The sequence below is a fragment of the Phoenix dactylifera genome, chromosome 9 (genome assembly GCF_051530095.1).
Source record: "Phoenix dactylifera cultivar Ajwa chromosome 9, Ajwa_hap1_PhDact_Kaust_v1.1, whole genome shotgun sequence".
Lineage (NCBI taxonomy): Eukaryota > Viridiplantae > Streptophyta > Magnoliopsida > Arecales > Arecaceae > Phoenix > Phoenix dactylifera.
Genome location: NC_143198.1, coordinates 21,583,500 through 21,600,925, shown reverse-complemented (window position 1 = coordinate 21,600,925; position 17,426 = coordinate 21,583,500). Strand labels below are relative to the sequence as shown.

The 17,426-nt window shown below is 45.9% G+C and overlaps 1 protein-coding gene across 1 annotated transcript; it reads right to left on the bottom strand.

Moving 5' to 3' along the window:
• Window positions 1-3,005: 3,005 nt before the first annotated feature.
• Window positions 3,006-8,106, bottom strand: LOC103717151 (uncharacterized). The gene is made up of 2 exons (XM_008805434.6): window positions 7,598-8,106; window positions 3,006-3,486 (listed from the first exon to the last, which is right to left on the bottom strand). Exons 1-2 carry the CDS (start codon window positions 7,919-7,921, stop codon window positions 3,310-3,312), a joined length of 501 nt encoding a protein of 166 aa, XP_008803656.3. The 5' UTR covers window positions 7,922-8,106; the 3' UTR covers window positions 3,006-3,309.
• Between the last annotated feature and the right edge of the window lie 9,320 nt (window positions 8,107-17,426).

Genomic DNA, 17,426 nt, shown 5'->3' with positions numbered 1-17,426 from the left:
CGTATACTATGATACTGAAATGTGGTTAATGGTGGCAGCAATCATCTATAAATTTCTATTTCTTGGTATTAATTTGCCACAGGGTCGCTCTATAGACAAGAGACTTGAATCCCATCACCATGTAAGTTACCCACCAAATTGTTATTAAGTTGCTCACGAGAGAACCATCTTACTTCATTAAACCCATAGAGGAAAGCTTACCCTAAAAAAAAAAGACGGATAGAGAAAAGAAAAGAGTAGTTAAAAGAAACGAACTTTTAAATTTGTTCAATTCAAACCCTAGCTATGAGTTCCGTCTCGCTGGTATGATGAAATTGTTATATGACCTGCTTATATGGCAGTAGAGGATGATGCCTCATATAACATCACGTGACAATTCCGTCACAGCAGTCAGATGGAATTCATAGCTAGGATTCGAATTGAATGAATTTAAAAATTCGATAACTTAATTATACTAAATTCAGAAGAAAATTGAAAATTTTCACATAGTTCAGGGTTTTTTTGCATGGTTATTCCAAAAAAAAAAAAAAGAGAGAAAAGCTTTACATAGTGCTGTGGAAATTGACAGCACCCATATCAATTAGGTGCTTTAAACCATTTAAGGAAACTTTTGTTCTAGTTAATCGATTTGGAAAATGTAATTATCCTTTTCTATGGTAAATGGGTGGAGATTTATGATTGGTGGATTAGTTCTGTTAGCACACAAGGGATTAATGACCCTTACCAAAACTACTAACCAAACAAATTATAATATCATATATCCAGTCAACATAAAGTAGTATTCTTTTAAGAATTTTGGAGTGCATTATTCATGTTCGATCTAGATTACTTTGCCAAACGAATAAGATTTCAGCCACCAGAATTTCTCCTCTTCCAGGCATTTGGCTTGGAACCACAACAGTGATTACTACCACAAAATAATTGGTGGATTTATATAATGATTACCATCACTGCATTATGCAAGAGTTCATTAAGTTATGTCATCGCTAGGTTCGTGTCTGAATTGTGTACTTGTTTGAACAGGTGAAGAAGGGGAACAACTTGTCTCATAGTGATCATGAGTCACTGGCTTAAGCAAAGTTCTCTTTCAAGCTGGTGATGCACAAGGGACAAGCTTTTCAAGGCCCTGGTGTCAAACAAAGCCATGAAAGTGCTAGAAACAAATTCTTTTTCGAGGGATTGGGTTGTTGCATTCTCTTTTTCTATCATGTTAAGAGTTGAGGATTAATTAGATATGGCTGCAAGGAACTGGCCATGACCTCCTATGCTTGAATTAAAGTTCATTATTTAGCTTTCATGGTAAGACACTTGTCATGCTTGCCCCCTAACTATGAGGTCATAGGTTTGAATTATAGTTAGGGGAGGCGGTTGTAGGTGTGGAATTAAATTAAAAGTGTAGTTGTGAGTAGCATTTAGGTACTCATGCCATGTGTTAAGCGATATGTAATGACTCAGGTTTGTTTTTGGTCACTGCTAGGTAACCACCAAATAGTTTTAGAACTTGTTGTAGGTTGGTCTAACCTAATTATTATATCATGTATGTACTACGTATACATGAATTATCATATTTTGATTGAGACGGGCCATGTCGGGTGTAGAATTAACTGAGATACATATCCATAGATTAGATTAATCGCTTTTCGCGAAGTCATCTCTATGATGCAGTAAACTTTTGACTAGATGTACAACTAAGAGCTTGCATTTCTACTAGCAATTTTAGTAAATATTTCTCCTTTTTCACTAAATGCCCCCACATTGCTTAGTTCCTTTAGGTTAGCAGTCAAAAGCGTAATGCATTGAAGATCTTGAGTTGGATTCAATCCATCCATCCTGCTTCTTCTCATGTGCATGACATGCGATAAATGCCGGTTGGATTAGGCGGACTCTTTTAATTCTACTTCTTGGATCACACAGATGTTATTTTAAAGTTGCATCTAAGCTATACATGTTAACCTTCCATTGAGCTTATCATGCTGCATCACAGGAACACAAGTTAAAAAGCAGCTCTGTTTTTAAGACAGGTCCAAACTAAGTTGCTGTATTTGGAAGGGAGAAGAGTTGACCCACCCTCTCAAGATCCAAGTAGTAAGTCAAATAACTGATCAAACATTACAATCAACAAAGTTCTCCAGCTCTGAGAACCTAGTTTGGTAGCGTCATTACACCAAGTCCCATTGATTCAAACTGCTGACCTTTCAGTAAGAAGTGAAAGGTACTGACCACAGAGCTAAATTGGACATGGAACCTAAGCCGAGTAGAATATCACCACCTTAGTCTGGAACATATCAGACAGCCAAAAGCTTATGCCAGCAACTCCAGCTTTAGAATGAGAAACTATTCATCAGTCTCAATCTAAAGTTAGCTCTTCTACAGCTGATTCATGTCTGAACCAAATTCTAATCAAACCGACTTGTTTGCAGTCTTATTGATGGCTGCAATAAAGACAGAAATCGAAGGCAGGTTAGCAACAAAACCTGAAATGAAACTGTTTTCGCCTGCTCCTCAGCCAAGCGGGCCACTCGTGCCCCTCGCCGTGTACTGCAGGGACCTGGTTGTCAGTTGATCTACATCAATTAAAAACCATGAACAAGGAGTAAGCTCCCATGACGAAGATGCAGGAATGACAGACCAGCAATGGCACTATGGCAAGTACTCGAGAATTAACATGGAATTCAGCCTCGAGTTTCCTGGAAATATATGACTTTCTCCAGGACAACAAATGCAATTACAAAGTCAGACCAGATCTGAGATTAAAGCCAAGAACACAAACCAACTTGGTTGATCTCCGGGTTATGCTGGACCTGGAGCTGTCCTCTGCAACTGCTTTCCTTGAATGTAGGATTTGGAGACAAGCTGCAAACTAGTGATTGCTCGCTCTGCTGGTTTCATATAAAATTTATCCAATTTTCAGAGGAGAGAAGCAACGGCCGTTTATGCCTCCCCACACCTGAATTTTGAAGACCATGGTCTTATAGTAAACGTTTCTTAAATATTTGGACTGTTAATGGCATGAAAATCATTGCAACAATGTCATATCATTCTAGAGTTAATCATAGATGCCCTGTTAAATGAGCAATTTATCTCTGTCGTTAGAACACTGATCAGAACTTAAGACAAAAACTACAACAAAATTCAAAGGCAAAACCATCTAGGCGATCATAAATTGTTTCTAGCAGAATACTTGAAACAGAAAAATCTTGGGTGTCCCCCAGTTTCTCCACCAACATTAAACTTCCATTATAACTGAAGATTCCTAACTAATTTCTCAGCAATGGAATAGTGCAAAATCGAAAAGCACCAATTGGTAGATTAAGCCCTCTTCTTCCTAGCAGCAGCAGAATGAGATGCACTTGTAATTGTGCGTCGAGGGCGGGAGAAAAGTCCTCTTAGGGTTGCAAAGAAGGCAAAAACCAGAAACGGAGAATACATTTGAATCAGCTTGTCTGATGCCTTGCCTGAAAGTTTCAGCTCCGCCATTAGAGCAGCCTGAATAAATAAGCACAATATCAGATGGTAGAAAAACTCAAAGAAAACACTATCCAACTATATTTCAGCACTACAGAAATGATTTAGGTTTGCTATCAATATATTCATCCATCACACCATACTAATCAAGCTTGACGGATGTTGCCACCATGAGACCAGCCACCCTTATTATATATCAACCCAGAATGTTGTGATTTATCACAGCAACAGCCTAACCCTTCCCTTTAGGAGATGGAACTAATGACTTGTTAACTTCTTCCAAGCATAAGTATTGTCAGCATTCCCATCACTTTTATACTTAGTTAGACCCACTCATTGCTATCATTTTGCAAAAAAAATAAGCGGATCTTTCTAAACCAATTCTTTAGGAAGATATGCATTTTATAAAAGAAGAGTTTATTTGTATATGCTGGTATGGTGAATAATTGAGTAGATTAGCATGTTCTCTATTCTAATGGCACTCTAAAAAACTCTGAGCCATAGAGAGTTTTAATTATAATGCAAAAGCCATGTCCCATACAAACAATGAAGCTAATATAAGAATAAGTTGAATCGAAGTATCAGGTTAACTGACAACAATGGAGCCCATTTGCATCGCCAAATAATAGTTACTGCCTGAATCCATGATTAGTTATCCTTGGATTTAAGTTCTGGTGAATGGGCACTGTAATACACATTAAATATAAAATAGGAAGTCTGGAAAAAGTACTCAAATTTGATTTTGATATATTTGAATGTACTTGCAAACAAAGAGGTGTTGCGACGTAGGGAATAACAGAGGAAACAATTCTTTTCAGCCTAGACCATTCTCTCCAATGAGAATCCAAATCTTGTTGGATTGAACTTCCTAAGTTGACCAGGTTTTAAAATTTGAAGTAAATTTATATTCAGTAAACTTAGAAATGTCAGGACTCCTATTTTCTTAAGGTAATTCGGGGCTCAGATTTCTTCAGATGGTTAGTGGTTAGATTTAAGGGTTGGGAAGGGAAGGGGAGGAGCGGATAGGGACGCATCTAGGGTGGACAGCCTTATACAGGTGGCACATGGTATTGGAATCAAATCTAAAAAGCCGAGTTCTAGTTCCATTTCGTTTCATTGCATTTACGAGATATCAATGGAATAACTAATGAATACCTCACAGCCGAATAAGACAGAAAATAAAAAGTTCAATTGGGTAGAAGAGAAGGATCTTGTTATCTTCTCTTTGCTTCCAACAAAATCAAAGAAGATAGATGAAAAAGAGGAGGAAATGTGAAAAAATTGAGAGAAAACAAAAGAATTATCTCTCTAGCAAGGTTTTAGAACTAGGTTTCAGTTCACTTCCAATTTTGGTCCTGCAAGTAGAGTTTTAGAACTAGGCTTCAGTTTTGGCGATTTCAAGTGTCTCTCCAATAATGGAGTTTCAGTTTAAAAGGTCAGAAAAATTTAAAAAAAAGAGAAAATTAGTAAAAAAAAATCAAGGAAGCTTATTTCCCATCACTTAATTGTGTTTAAGTTATTCAGGAATATCATTTAAATAGTTTGGTTAGTTTTAGTCCGAAATTAAGCTGTATTAATGCTTATGCTTTAAATATATCACATGAATATTCTCTCTTTGGTAAAATAACAAATTTCATAAACTAACAAGACAAGTACAATTGCATAAAATAAATTACATTTCTCTATTCAGTACCAGATACTATTTTAAGGTGGATTATGCAAATACTGGTCTTCATCATTATCATCATCACAACATGGGTGGGAGTATCGATAGGGAGGATGATATTAATGTGATAGCTCATGACCAATCCACTGAGTTATGAAATGTTAAATTTATTCTATAAAAAATTATTATGTTTGTGAAATATATCATATTTAGTTGTTTATGATAATATACGTAGGGTACTATGGTAAGGGCTATATTAGAGGCCATGATCTATGAGGCCTTGATATATCAAGGACTGTCTATTATGTATTTATACTCTCTTTTAACTTAAGAAAAAGAAAGAAATCCTTCTTAAATTTGGTATTATATAGCCTATGTATTTAGACAAAAAGGAAATGACCACATTATAATAGCAAAGCAAATCAGAACTAAAAAAAAACACCTAGATCAATTTCGGCTGAAATTGACTGAAACCAATGAAGTTGACCAAAACCAAAAATTAGGGGTCCATTCAGTTCAATCTTCCGCTGAAACAGATTTGACATTGGCTGAAACTTAAAACCTTGCTCTTTAGGGTCTCTCCAACCTAAAAGGTAAAGGGTATGACAACAGGTGGAGATCAAGGGGATTGACACCACCTTACTCCTTGCCATCCTTTGTCATTAGTCCCACTCTGGCACCCTTCACATCAAGATCAGATTCAAAATGTAGGATTTGGCCCCTTCTCATCCCCATCTCATCAAAGTACAAGATAGTTCACAGGAATTGACTTGCTTTCATATACCAATACGATTTCTTTAATTTTTGATGAATATTATAATCAGAATTTTTTTCGCCTTTATTGGCTTTTGAAAACAAGAATTTGCACTTTCAAGAGGAAGAGAGATTGAAAGATTACACTAATAAATTCCCAATAATTGCAAGTGTTTGTTACCATCATGTTATTTTTGTGATATAGATTTTCCTAAAATATCATGGGAGTGAAAAGAGAATGAAGATAAAGAGAAAAGCAGCCCTATCCAATATACGTGGATGAATTCTGACCAAGAGTGGTGCTAGAGCAGCTGCCAATGGCAAATAGCAAAGAGAGGATATCGGATTGCTACTATATAAATCTAAAAAAAAATGTAAAGTTATGAGATAGAGATGGAGAGAGAAAAAAGGTCATGATTAACATCAATGGTGCTAGAGTAGGGTCCTGAGAGGGCTGACAAAGGAGGGGCTAAGCAGGATTGGTGGCAGTTGTCTTGGGCTCCTTCCATCTCGGCTTTTTTCCCTCTTTACTATTGTGACATACTTGTTTTATTTTTCCCCTTAAAATCTCGTAAGTGCAAAGAAGAGAGATAGAGTTTGCATTTGTTCAGAGTTTGATTCTAACACCACATGTTACATGGATAGAGCCATGCACAGCCATGCACAAATAGATACATCTGTTCTCTGAGATGGTATATGAAAATTGGAAATATTTTTTCTACCGTGTGGAGGGTGTTTCAGAGTTAAGTGGAAGGTATTCTGGGGAAAAAGATGACACAAATGATACATGGACTATCTCAGAACATCCAAACTCTTGTTTTTTAGTATAGCGACAAATAGTCTGTACCACACAATCATGTTTCTCAACGATGAAATATTATTTATTTGATTATTTTCTGCTTCTGATAAGAATAGTGTGTAATTCCTATTTTAGAAGATTTATAGCTTCTACAGGTATGATAATAGTTTGCAATATCTTAAAATCCATGGAAATAGTGTTGAAGGTCTAATATTTTTAGAGCTTGAGTTGTGGGAGTTCACAAAATGGACCATGATAACCAAATAATAATACTTGTAATAACATCATCAGCCTAAAGCTATCATATCAAGATCTTGCCTAGAGACCAATGGCAACAGATAAATATCATTTATTGTCGGGTTTTTATCATTCTCTTACAAAATCTCAAAAACTTTTGGAATATATATTAAGGAGGAAAAAAAGAATCAGAGATTTGTCACTATGGAGCCAGCTGTAACATGTCAGCAATTCAGGATAACCTGAACCTCCTAGTGCAATCCTTTTAGGATCTTTGCAGGATAACCAAAATATCATTCTTGCAGCAACTTGATCCTCCCAACTTGGCTCCAAAATACCCACTTCTCTACCATCCCGAAAGAAATCAAATTAAGATCTTTTCTTCGTGGTAAGGGCAGAAACCAAAAGATTTATAGAACATTAATTAGAACATTAAGACTTTTTACCGAACCCAATCTTCGTCATTATTGGGATTCGATTATCACATAGTCATATAGAGTACTTAAAACAACGAATCTCACTAATTAACCTACAAAAAACACGAACAACTAATTAATCTTCAAAAATATATAATTCTTCGCGAAACGGGACATAAATACGAGAAAAGATAGGATCTTTCGTTGGGGGGGGGGGGGGGGGGGGGGAGGTGTTCGATGAAGGAAGGGAAGGAGGCATACCATGGAGGTGGCGGCGGAGACGCCGGCCATGAGGGTGGTGGTGGTGGCCCAGGGGCGGCGGGCGAGGATGCCGTAGATGTTGGCGAGCGAGAGGGGCCAGAGGAAGGCGATCTCGACCCAGACGAGCCCGACGAAGAAGTGGGGCTTCTCGACCATTAGGTAGTCGCCGTACTCCTCGCCGTACCACTTCTTGAGCTCCACCAGCGGCGCCGGGAAGAGCGAGCTGGGGAGGACGGTCTGGGAGTCGATCAGCGGCACCGCCACAGCCAGTACCGCCGAGAACAGCACCACCACGGCATCAACGAGCCCCGAGATCAACCCCATCTTTCTCGGCTTCTTCTTCTACCGTTCTACGAAGGGTCTCTGTTTTTGTCCCTCTTTCTCCCTCTCTCTCTCTCTCTCTGGGTCTGTCTCTCGGTTTCTCCGTTCGCCCGAGGCGAGTGACATGGTAAAGCGGAACCGGTGAACGGACCGATGGGAATGGTTGGCGTTGTTCTGTTGTCCCGCGAGTCATTATATCGAGTAAACGTAGAGGGTAGGTTGGCTGCCTGAAATCGGGGACCGGGGGAATCCGGGATGGTTAGATGAACCGAACCGCGCTCGTAGACCGCCGAGCCGGGTCGGAGCAACACCGACCGGGTGACGGTTTACATGAACCGTTGCTTTATGGAAGATGGACACAACTTGGACATGGGTCTAAATCACTGCAATATTGGTAAGTCAAGTCAAGTCAAGCCTAGAATTTGTTAGACCAATCAAATTAGACATAAGCCAACCAATCTCACCTAGAATAAGAGTTGACTTATCTATAACTTATAAGTTAAACTGTTAGGCTTTGTTTGACCTATTAAATGAGGAGTAAGATATGTTAAATCAAAATAAATGTTGGCAATGGAGTTGTGGGAATGTCTCATCTGTCTTGAGTTTTATCTTGCAAAGCTTCTTAATTTGCTAATCACTAGAAAAAACAAAAATATTAAATCATAAGATACAAAAAAATTACACAATCCAATAAATATGTGTACACTCAGAGAAAAACAAGAAATCTAGAAAAAATAATTGAATAAAAATAATAAAGATTAAATTTAAAAAAATAATTGTAGTTAATTCATGTTCCGGCATTTCTAAACTTCAGATTGTTTTCCAAAAAAATAAGAAAGTGTATTTTTTTTGAATGAAATAAGAAAGGTTAATTAAAAAAAGCAGAGAAGCGTTGGAAGTTGGCAGACCAGACCGGTCAGGAATCAAAATTAAAGAACGAAAGCCAACCCTCATGTGCAAGGATCAGTCGCCTTGGAAAGTAGGTGCGGATCATCTTAGTTAAAATGCTTCAGAGGCGCATGGCTACCGAAACTCCATGTCCACGTGGCCCACTTGGATCCGAATCTCTAGTATTGAAGAAAATAGATTTAAAACCGTTCGATTACACCCAACTGTCATCACCCGTAAAGGAAAGCAAAAGGGACAGTCTCTGACACATCTCCATGACTCCATCGGGCCAGGAGCGTGGGTGGCGAGGCAAGTGGGTGAACAGTGGAGTGCACGTAGTTTGAATTTATTTCAAATTTGATGCAAGCAGGTCGAGCCAAAAGGTTGATGTTTCCTGCCAGCTAGCTGGAGCCCGGAATATTTTGCACGTGTGGACCGCGCTCGAAGCAAGGCATCAAGAAACCAAATAATAGTAATAATTAAAAAAATGTCAGAAAAAGTAATAATAAAAAAGATCCTATCGATTACTAATTTTTTTCTTCTACACTTCTGGATTTTCACGTGTTAACTGGAAGATTGTCATCTTCGCACCACTCTTCTAGTGAATGACACCGGACATGCCTTACCAATCGCACAAATTATTTATTTTTATGGTATACTATAAAAAAATAAACAAAAAATTAATATTATATGTATACATATAAAGACACCGCACCTACTTTACCAATCGCACAAATTAGTTATTTTTATGATATACTATATTTTTATGATATACTATAAAAAAATAAAATTTAATATCATATGCATGCACCCATTCATGCATATATACATGTATACACACACATATAGATATATATATATATACATGTATATATATACATATATACATGTATATATATATATGTTGGGGAAAAAACCGAAGTCATACCGCCACGGAGGCGCTCGGCCAAAGAGCGCCGACCAGAAAGGCGCTCGGCGAAAGAGCGCCGACCAGGAAGGCGCTCGATTAGAGAGCGCCGACCAGAGGGAAATACCGGCAAGTAGAGGCGCTCGACCAAAGGGCGCCGAACAGAAGGGTGCTCAGCTAAGAGAGTGCCGATCAGAAGAGGCCCAACCAAAGCGCCAAGTAGAGGCGCTCGGTTAGAAGGTGCTCGCCCAAAGGGCGCCGACCAGAAGTACTAGAAGCAACCCCGCCACAGGGCGCCCCGCTGGGCGACCAGCTCGGCTCGGCATCCTTGCCGAGCCGATGCCCTCACCAAATACTCGATCTCCGCCTAACCTTTTAAAGATCTGACGGCTATATACACGACTCCACTACAACTTGCCACCTGCCGCCATCTCTGAGCCGTCAAGGCACAAGATCTCCGCAGGTATTTTGGCACGACCTATCATTAATGCACGAGACCCACTCAAGTCTCCGGAGCACTCAGTCATTTAATGAACACGGCCCAAGACGATCTCCGGATCGCTGAACCATCAAAGCATATGGCTCTCCCTGACCGCCGGTTCACTCGGTAATAAATGCACTTACCGTCTACGAACCCCAGGCCCACTACGGCCGACGGTTCAACCACTCCAACGGGTCTGGTCCCCCACGACAACTCCCTGACTCCGGCCTGATTCGACCTTATTCTCCACTACGCCATTAATGGGCCAAATCGTACCCAATTATCACAAAAGAAGACAAATTCCCCTGTCACCTCCCAGGTAACATAATACCTTCTATAAAAGGGAACCTGGGAGGAAAGAGGAAGGGGACCGGAAGAAAAAAGAAGAAAACAACACAGACACAATTGAACAAAATATTCTTTTCTTTGCTCTCCCCACATATCTGCCCCCTCTGACTTAAGCATCGGAGGGCCGGCGCCGGAAAGCCCGGCCACCGGCTCTTTTTTGCAGGACAGGACGCACTCTTCTTCGCTCACCCCCTCCACGGAGGACGCAGCCGGCCGGCGCACCGCCGTCCGCCCTCCCGGCAGCGGAGCTCCTCCTCCCCTGGTTTCGCGGCGGCCCCCGGGTCCAATTTCCAGCAACAGTTGGCGCTAGAGGAAGGGCCCGAGTTGCTGCCATGAAGCTAAGAAGTAAAGGGGCTTCCAATGCCTCTCGACGTCCTCAACCTAGTCCTGAACGTTCTGTTCGAAACTCGCCGCCTCCGGCCGAGTCAACCCCTCAAGTTCGGCCGGAGCAGTTTGATGCCCTGGTGCAACAAGTGCAAGCCTTGGCCACTGCTGTCCAAAGCTTGCAACCCAGGGGCATCCCAACGGCACCGCTTCCTCCGGCTCCAGTTCAACCGAAGTTCCCTACAAGCGGACTTCCTCTTCGAGGTCAGGACTCTCAAGTCCAGGCCTCCCTTTGGAGAGAGCACCCAGTCAGAGGCCACGGAGGCTGACCACAACCTTCAGAAGCTGAGTCGGTTCCGGGGCAACCTGCACCCGAACGAACCGCTGCAACGATCCTCCAGAATGACGAACTCGACAAGAAGGTCGAGAAGTTGGAACGCCAAATCCAGGCACTCCACGGAAGAAAATCAGGGCGTGATGGCGACTTCGAGTTCACTACGAAGTCGCCCTTCTTCCCGGAGATTGAAGATGAGCCGGTTCCACTACGGTTCAAGATGCCCCAGGTGGAGCCTTACAACGGCAAGGCTGATCCCCTTGACCACCTGGAAAGTTACCGGGTCTTAATGGCCCTACAAGGAGCCTCGGAGGCCATGATGTGCAAGGCTTTTCCAGCAACACTCCGAGGACCAGCTCGGCTTTGGTTTACCGGGCTAAAGCCGAGTACTGTCTCCTCTTTTGAGCAGCTCGGCAGACAATTTGCCGGCAATTTCGCCGCCAGCCAGCCCCAGCGGCGGACATCTGACTCCCTCCTTGATATCAAACAAAAGGAGGGAGAATCCTTCAAGGAGTACTTGGACCGGTTTACCGCCGCAACATGGGAGGTCCGGGAGCTTGACCAGTCGATCGCCATGTCGGCGCTAAAGACTGGAGCCCGGTCCTACAGGTTCCTCTTCTCGATCGAGAAGAATTTCTCCGCGGACCTCACCGAAATGTTCGCTCGGGCGCGGAAGTACGCCAAGGCTGAGGAAGCCGTGGCTGTTAGGCGGGGCGGGACCGAGCAGAACCCCAAGAAGAGACGCCGCGAGGAGCGCGGCCAGCCCAGAAGCCCGTCTCCGCGGCGAGCCAAGAATCCGCCCCGCCTGAAGAGTCCACCCCGATTGAGGGGACCGCCACAGCAGAGGTCACCACTCTGCCCGAGGTTCCCACTGCGGGCCCGTGCACCCGAGGGGAGGTATGAAAATTACACTCCCCTCAATACCCCTCGGGCTGAGATCCTCATGGAGATTGAGAGTCGGGATTGCATCCGGCTCCCACCTCCGAAACAAGACACCAGAATCCGGCGTGATCCCCGGAAGTATTGCCGTTTCCACCGGGATCACGGCCATGATACTGAGGATTGTTATCAGCTCCGAAACGAGATCGAAGCACTCATCCGCCGAGGGGTGCTCGATCGGTTCGTACAAGGCCGGCGTGAAGAGAAGAAGCCAGCCGAAGGAGTCGCACAGCCTGAAGGTTCAAATGCCAACAGGCCCATCGCCGGCATCATCAACACCATCCGAGGCGGGGCCTCGGCTGGAGAAGTTTCAGGGGAAGAATCCTCCTCGAAGCGCCTGCGCGCCTCTGAAGCCATCTCCTTCTCAGATGATGACCTAGAGGGAGTCGAAACTCCCCATGATGATGCCGTGGTCATCTCCATGGTCATAAATAAATTTGATGTAAAACGCATCTTGGTTGATAATGGAAGCTCGGCGAATGTCTTGTATTTTGGTGCCTACTGTAAAATGGGGATGACAAAAGAGCAGCTGCGGAGGATGAATGCTCCTTTAGTCGGATTCACTGGGGATTCAGTCCCAGTGGAGGGCGAGATCGACCTCCTGGTCACAGCCGGGCTCGCTCCCCGTGAAAGTACCGTGGGGATGAGCTTCCTCGTGATACGCTTGCCCTCAGTCTACAATGCCATCCTCGGAAGGCCGGGTCTCAACGCCCTCCGAGCAGTGGTCTCGACCCGCCACCTGCTCATGCGATTCCCCACCAGCCAGGGAGTCGGTGAAGTTCGAGGGGACCAAATGGTGGCAAGGCGATGCTACCTGGCGACCCACGAGGCAAAACGACCGGTCAAGGTGCCCGTCCCAGCATCCGACCAGCCCTCAACTAAGGCTATGGAGGCACGGGCCGACCCTCAAAAAAAGCGGGTAGAGCCTGGTGAGTTACTAATCCAAGTTCCTCTACGTGAGAACTTTTCCGAGCTAACCGTGCAGATCGGCTCTGGCCTCAACGAGCGTGAGAGGGGTCGCCTCGTCGACTTCTTACGAGACAACATGGACGTCTTCGCATGGTCGCCTGCAGACATGTCGGGGATAGATCCGGAGATCGTGGTCCACCGGCTCCAAGTAAAGCCAACCTGCAAGCCCGTGCGACAAAAGAAGCGAGGCGCCGCCCCTGAACGGCAGTGAGCAGCAGCCGAGGAGGTCGGCAAGCTCCTTGAAGCTGGCTTCATCCGGGAGATATCCTACCCGGAGTGGCTCGCCAATATGGTCCTCGTCAAGAAAGCCAGCGGAAAGTGGCGTATGTGCGTGGACTACACCGACTTGAATAAAGCCTGCCCAAAGGACAGCTTCCCACTCCCTAGCATCGACCAGCTCGTGGACTCCACCTCGGGTCATGAGCTGCTGGCATTCATGGACGCCTTTTCTGGATACAACCAGATCCGCATGGCGCCAGAGGATGAGGAAAAGACAGCCTTCATCACCGACGGGGGAACCTACTGCTACAAAGTGATGCCATTCGGCTTAAAAAATGCCGGGGCAACTTATCAAAGGCTGGTCAGCCGGATCTTTAAAGACCAGATAAGCCGAAACATGGAGGTCTATGTAGATGACATGCTGGTGAAAAGCAAGATGGTGCAAGACCATATAGCCGACCTCAATTAAGCATTCTCCACACTCCAAAAGTACCAGATGAAGCTCAATCCAGCCAAATGTGCATTCGGAGTCACCTCCGGCAAATTCCTCGGCTTCATCATTACGCAACGGAGAATCGAGGCCAATCCTGAGAAGATCCGAGCCCTCCAGGAGATGACGCCTCCCGTGACGGTCAAGGAGGTACAACGGCTAACAGGCCGAGTTGCAGCTCTCGAGAGATTCATCTCCCGCTCGGCCGAGCGCTGCCTTCCATTCTTTGCAGCCCTCAAGAAACCGAAGAACTTTTTATGGTCGGATGAGTGCCAGCAATCTTTTGAAGAGCTCAAGCATCTCCTGGCTTCCCCTCCCCTGCTCACAAAGCCTCAACAGGGTGAGCTCCTCTACTTATATCTAGCTGTTTTCCCTATGGCAATAAGCTCGGTCCTGGTCCGAGAGGAGGGCAAACTCCAAAAGCCAGTATATTACACCAGCCGGGTCTTGAGGGATGCTGAGACCCGATACTCCAAGCTGGAGAAGACTGTCTATGCTCTGGTCATCTCGGCTCGGAGGCTCCGACCCTACTTCCAAGCTCATACAGTGGCTGTGCTGACCGACCAGCCTGTCAAGCAGATCCTGCAGAGATCAGACCGAGCGGGTCGGATCACTAAATGGGCTATCGAGCTCGGGGAATTCGACCTCGAGTACCGACCCAGACCGGCGATCAAAGCACAAGCGCTCGCAGACTTTATAGTCGAGTGCACCATACTGGATGAGGCCGAGCCCGAGCCCGAGCCACCAACGGAGCAGACCCCGAGTTTGACATGGACTCTGCATGTCGATGGCTCTTCAAACTCGGGGGGTAGCGGAGCGAGACTTATCCTCACCAGCCCGGAGGGGGTGGTCGCCGAGCAAGCTTTGCGCCTCGAATTTTCTGCTTCCAATAACATGGCGGAGTACGAAGCGCTTATCGCCGGGCTCAAGCTAGCCAAAGAGCTAGGAGTGAAGGACTTAAAGGCCTTCAGTGATTCTCAGCTCGTCGTCAATCAAATCATGGGCGACTTCGAAGCTAGAGACCCGACCATGCAAAAGTATCTTCAGAAGGTACGGGATCTCATCGCGACCTTGGAATCTTTTTACATTCAACATGTTGCCAGGTCGGAGAATCTTAGGGCCGACCAGCTGTCAAAACTGGCGTCCTCCCGTATGAGCGAGCTTCCCAAGGAGGCAGCACTGGAGTATCTCCAAAAGCCCAGTATAGACGAGCCCGAGCCGACCCTCTGCACTGAGTTCGAGCCAAGCTGGATGGATGAACTCACCAGCTATCTACAAGGCGAAATCCTCCCTACTGACGAACGAGAGGCTCGCCGAATAAAGCGCTCCGCCACCCGGTACATACTGCATGAGGAAAAGCTTTATCGGAAATCTTTCACATCTCCCCTCCTCAGATGCCTTCGCCCAACGGAGGCTGATTACGCCATGCGCGAAGTCCATGAAGGAATTTGTGGAAATCATCTGGAAGGACGAGCATTGGCCCATAAAATTCTACGCCAAGGATACTATTGGCCGACACTCCAGAAGGATGCTGTGGACTTCGTCCAAAGATGTGACCGGTGCCAGAAGAACGCCAATATTCAACGCCGGCCCTCGGCTCCCTTAACCTCAATCAGCTCCCCTTGGCCTTTTGCCCAGTGGGGAATTGACATCCTAGGGCCATTTCTGCTGGCCGCCGGGCAAAGGAAGTTCCTGGTCGTTTCCATCGACTATTTCACAAAATGGGTGGAAGCTGAGCCCCTTGCCCGGATCACCGAGCAGAAGATGCGGAATTTTGTTTGGAAGTCCATCATCTGCAGATTCGGGCTCCCCCGCATCCTTATCTCTGATAACGGTCGCCAGTTTGACAACATTCACTTCAGAGAATTCTGCTCCGAGCTTGGCATTGACCACCGCTTCACCTCGGTCGCGCACCCTCAGACGAACGGAGAAACCGAGGTAACAAACCGTACTATTTTGCAGGGTCTCAAAGCCAGGCTCGACAAATCCAAAGGACAGTGGGTCGAAGACCTATACAATGTCCTGTGGGCTTACCGGACCACGTTCCGTGTCCCCGCCGGCGAGACTCCCTTCAACCTAACATATGGAACGGAGGCTGTCATCCCACTGGAGATTGGGCTTCCTTCTCCAAGAGTCGAGCATCATGATGCCAGCTCCAACTCTTCGCAACTCAGAAGCAACCTTGACCTAATCGAGAAAACAAGGGAGGCTGCCCGAGTTCGTATGGCGAGGTACCAGCAAAAGACAGCTCAGTACTACAACGCCAGGGTCAAAGTCAAATCTTTCAGACCAGGGGACCTTGTCCTCAGAAGAGCTGAAGCCTCCCGACCAACTGAGCAAGGGAAGCTGGCCCCGAATTGGGAAGGACCTTACCGAGTCACGCGCATCCGCCGACCCGGAACTTATAAACTAGAGTCTCTAGACGGGACTCCCATTCCACGAAGCTGGAGCTCTGAAAATCTCCGCGTGTACCACCAGTAGAACCCCAAGGGGTCCCCCATTATTCAACTATGAATTTCATTTTATGGATTTCATTTTATGATGGCCTGCGTACTTATTTCAAGCTCACCAATTTTTCTGATTATCCCATGGTGCCAGGTTTATTTCTCCTCCCCTGACCACGGTTGGGATGCCCCGATGTTTCGGGATGATGGAGTACCTACGTGGGCTCCCTGAAGATGCTCGTGATTTCGTGATGCGCTCTCCATCAACCAACGAGCTCGGCTCGCTCTCCATCGGCCAACGAGCTCGGCTCGTTCTCCTACCCTGACCACGGTCAGGATGCCCCGATAAGTCGGGAAGACTCGAGACGTCGAGGTGCGGTCTTGATTGACCAGACGAGCTCGGCTCGTTCTCCATCGACTTCCACCGACGAGCTCGGCTCGTTCTCCATCGGCCAACGAGCTCGGCTCGTTCTCCTACCCTGACCACGGTCGGGATGCCCCGATAAGTCGGGAAGACTCGAGACGTCGAGGTGCGGCCTTGATTGACCAGACGAGCTCGGCTCGTTCTCCATTGACTTCCACCGACGAGCTCGGCTCGTTCTCCATCGGCCAACGAGCTCGGCTCGTTCTCCTACCCTGACCACGGTCAGGATGCCCCGAGACGTCGGGATGCCCCAATAAGTCGGGAAGACTCGAGACGTCGAGGTGCGGTCTTGATTGACCAGACGAGCTCGGCTCGTTCTCCATCGACTTCCACCGACGAGCTCGGCTCGTTCTTCATCGACCAACGAGCTCGGCTCGTTCTCCTACCCTGACCACGGTCGGGATGCCCTGAGACGTCAGGATGCCCCGATAAGTCGGGAAGACTCGAGACGTCGAGGTGCGCTCTTGATTAACCAGACGAGCTCGGCTCGTTCTCTATCGACTTCCACCGACGAGCTCGGCTCATTCTCCATCGGCCAACGAGCTCGGCTCGTTCTCCTACCCTGACCACGGTCAGGATGCCCCGAGACGTCGGGATGCCCCGATAAGTCGGGAAGACTCGAGACGTCGAGGTGCGGTCTTGATTGACCAGACGAGCTCGGCTCGTTCTCCATCAACTTCCACCGACGAGCTCGGCTCGTTCTCCATCGGCCAACGAGCTCGGCTCGTTCTCCTACCCTGA

Excerpts from the sequence above, each read along its gene's own strand:
- LOC103717151 (XM_008805434.6), bottom strand. The coding sequence starts at position 7,921 with ATGGGGTTGATCTCGGGGCTCGTTGATGCCGTGGTGGTGCTGTTCTCG. Across the intron at positions 3,487-7,597 it reads TCTCCGCCGCCACCTCCATG|GCTGCTCTAATGGCGGAGCT; the intron begins GTATGCCTCCTT and ends TTATTTATTCAG.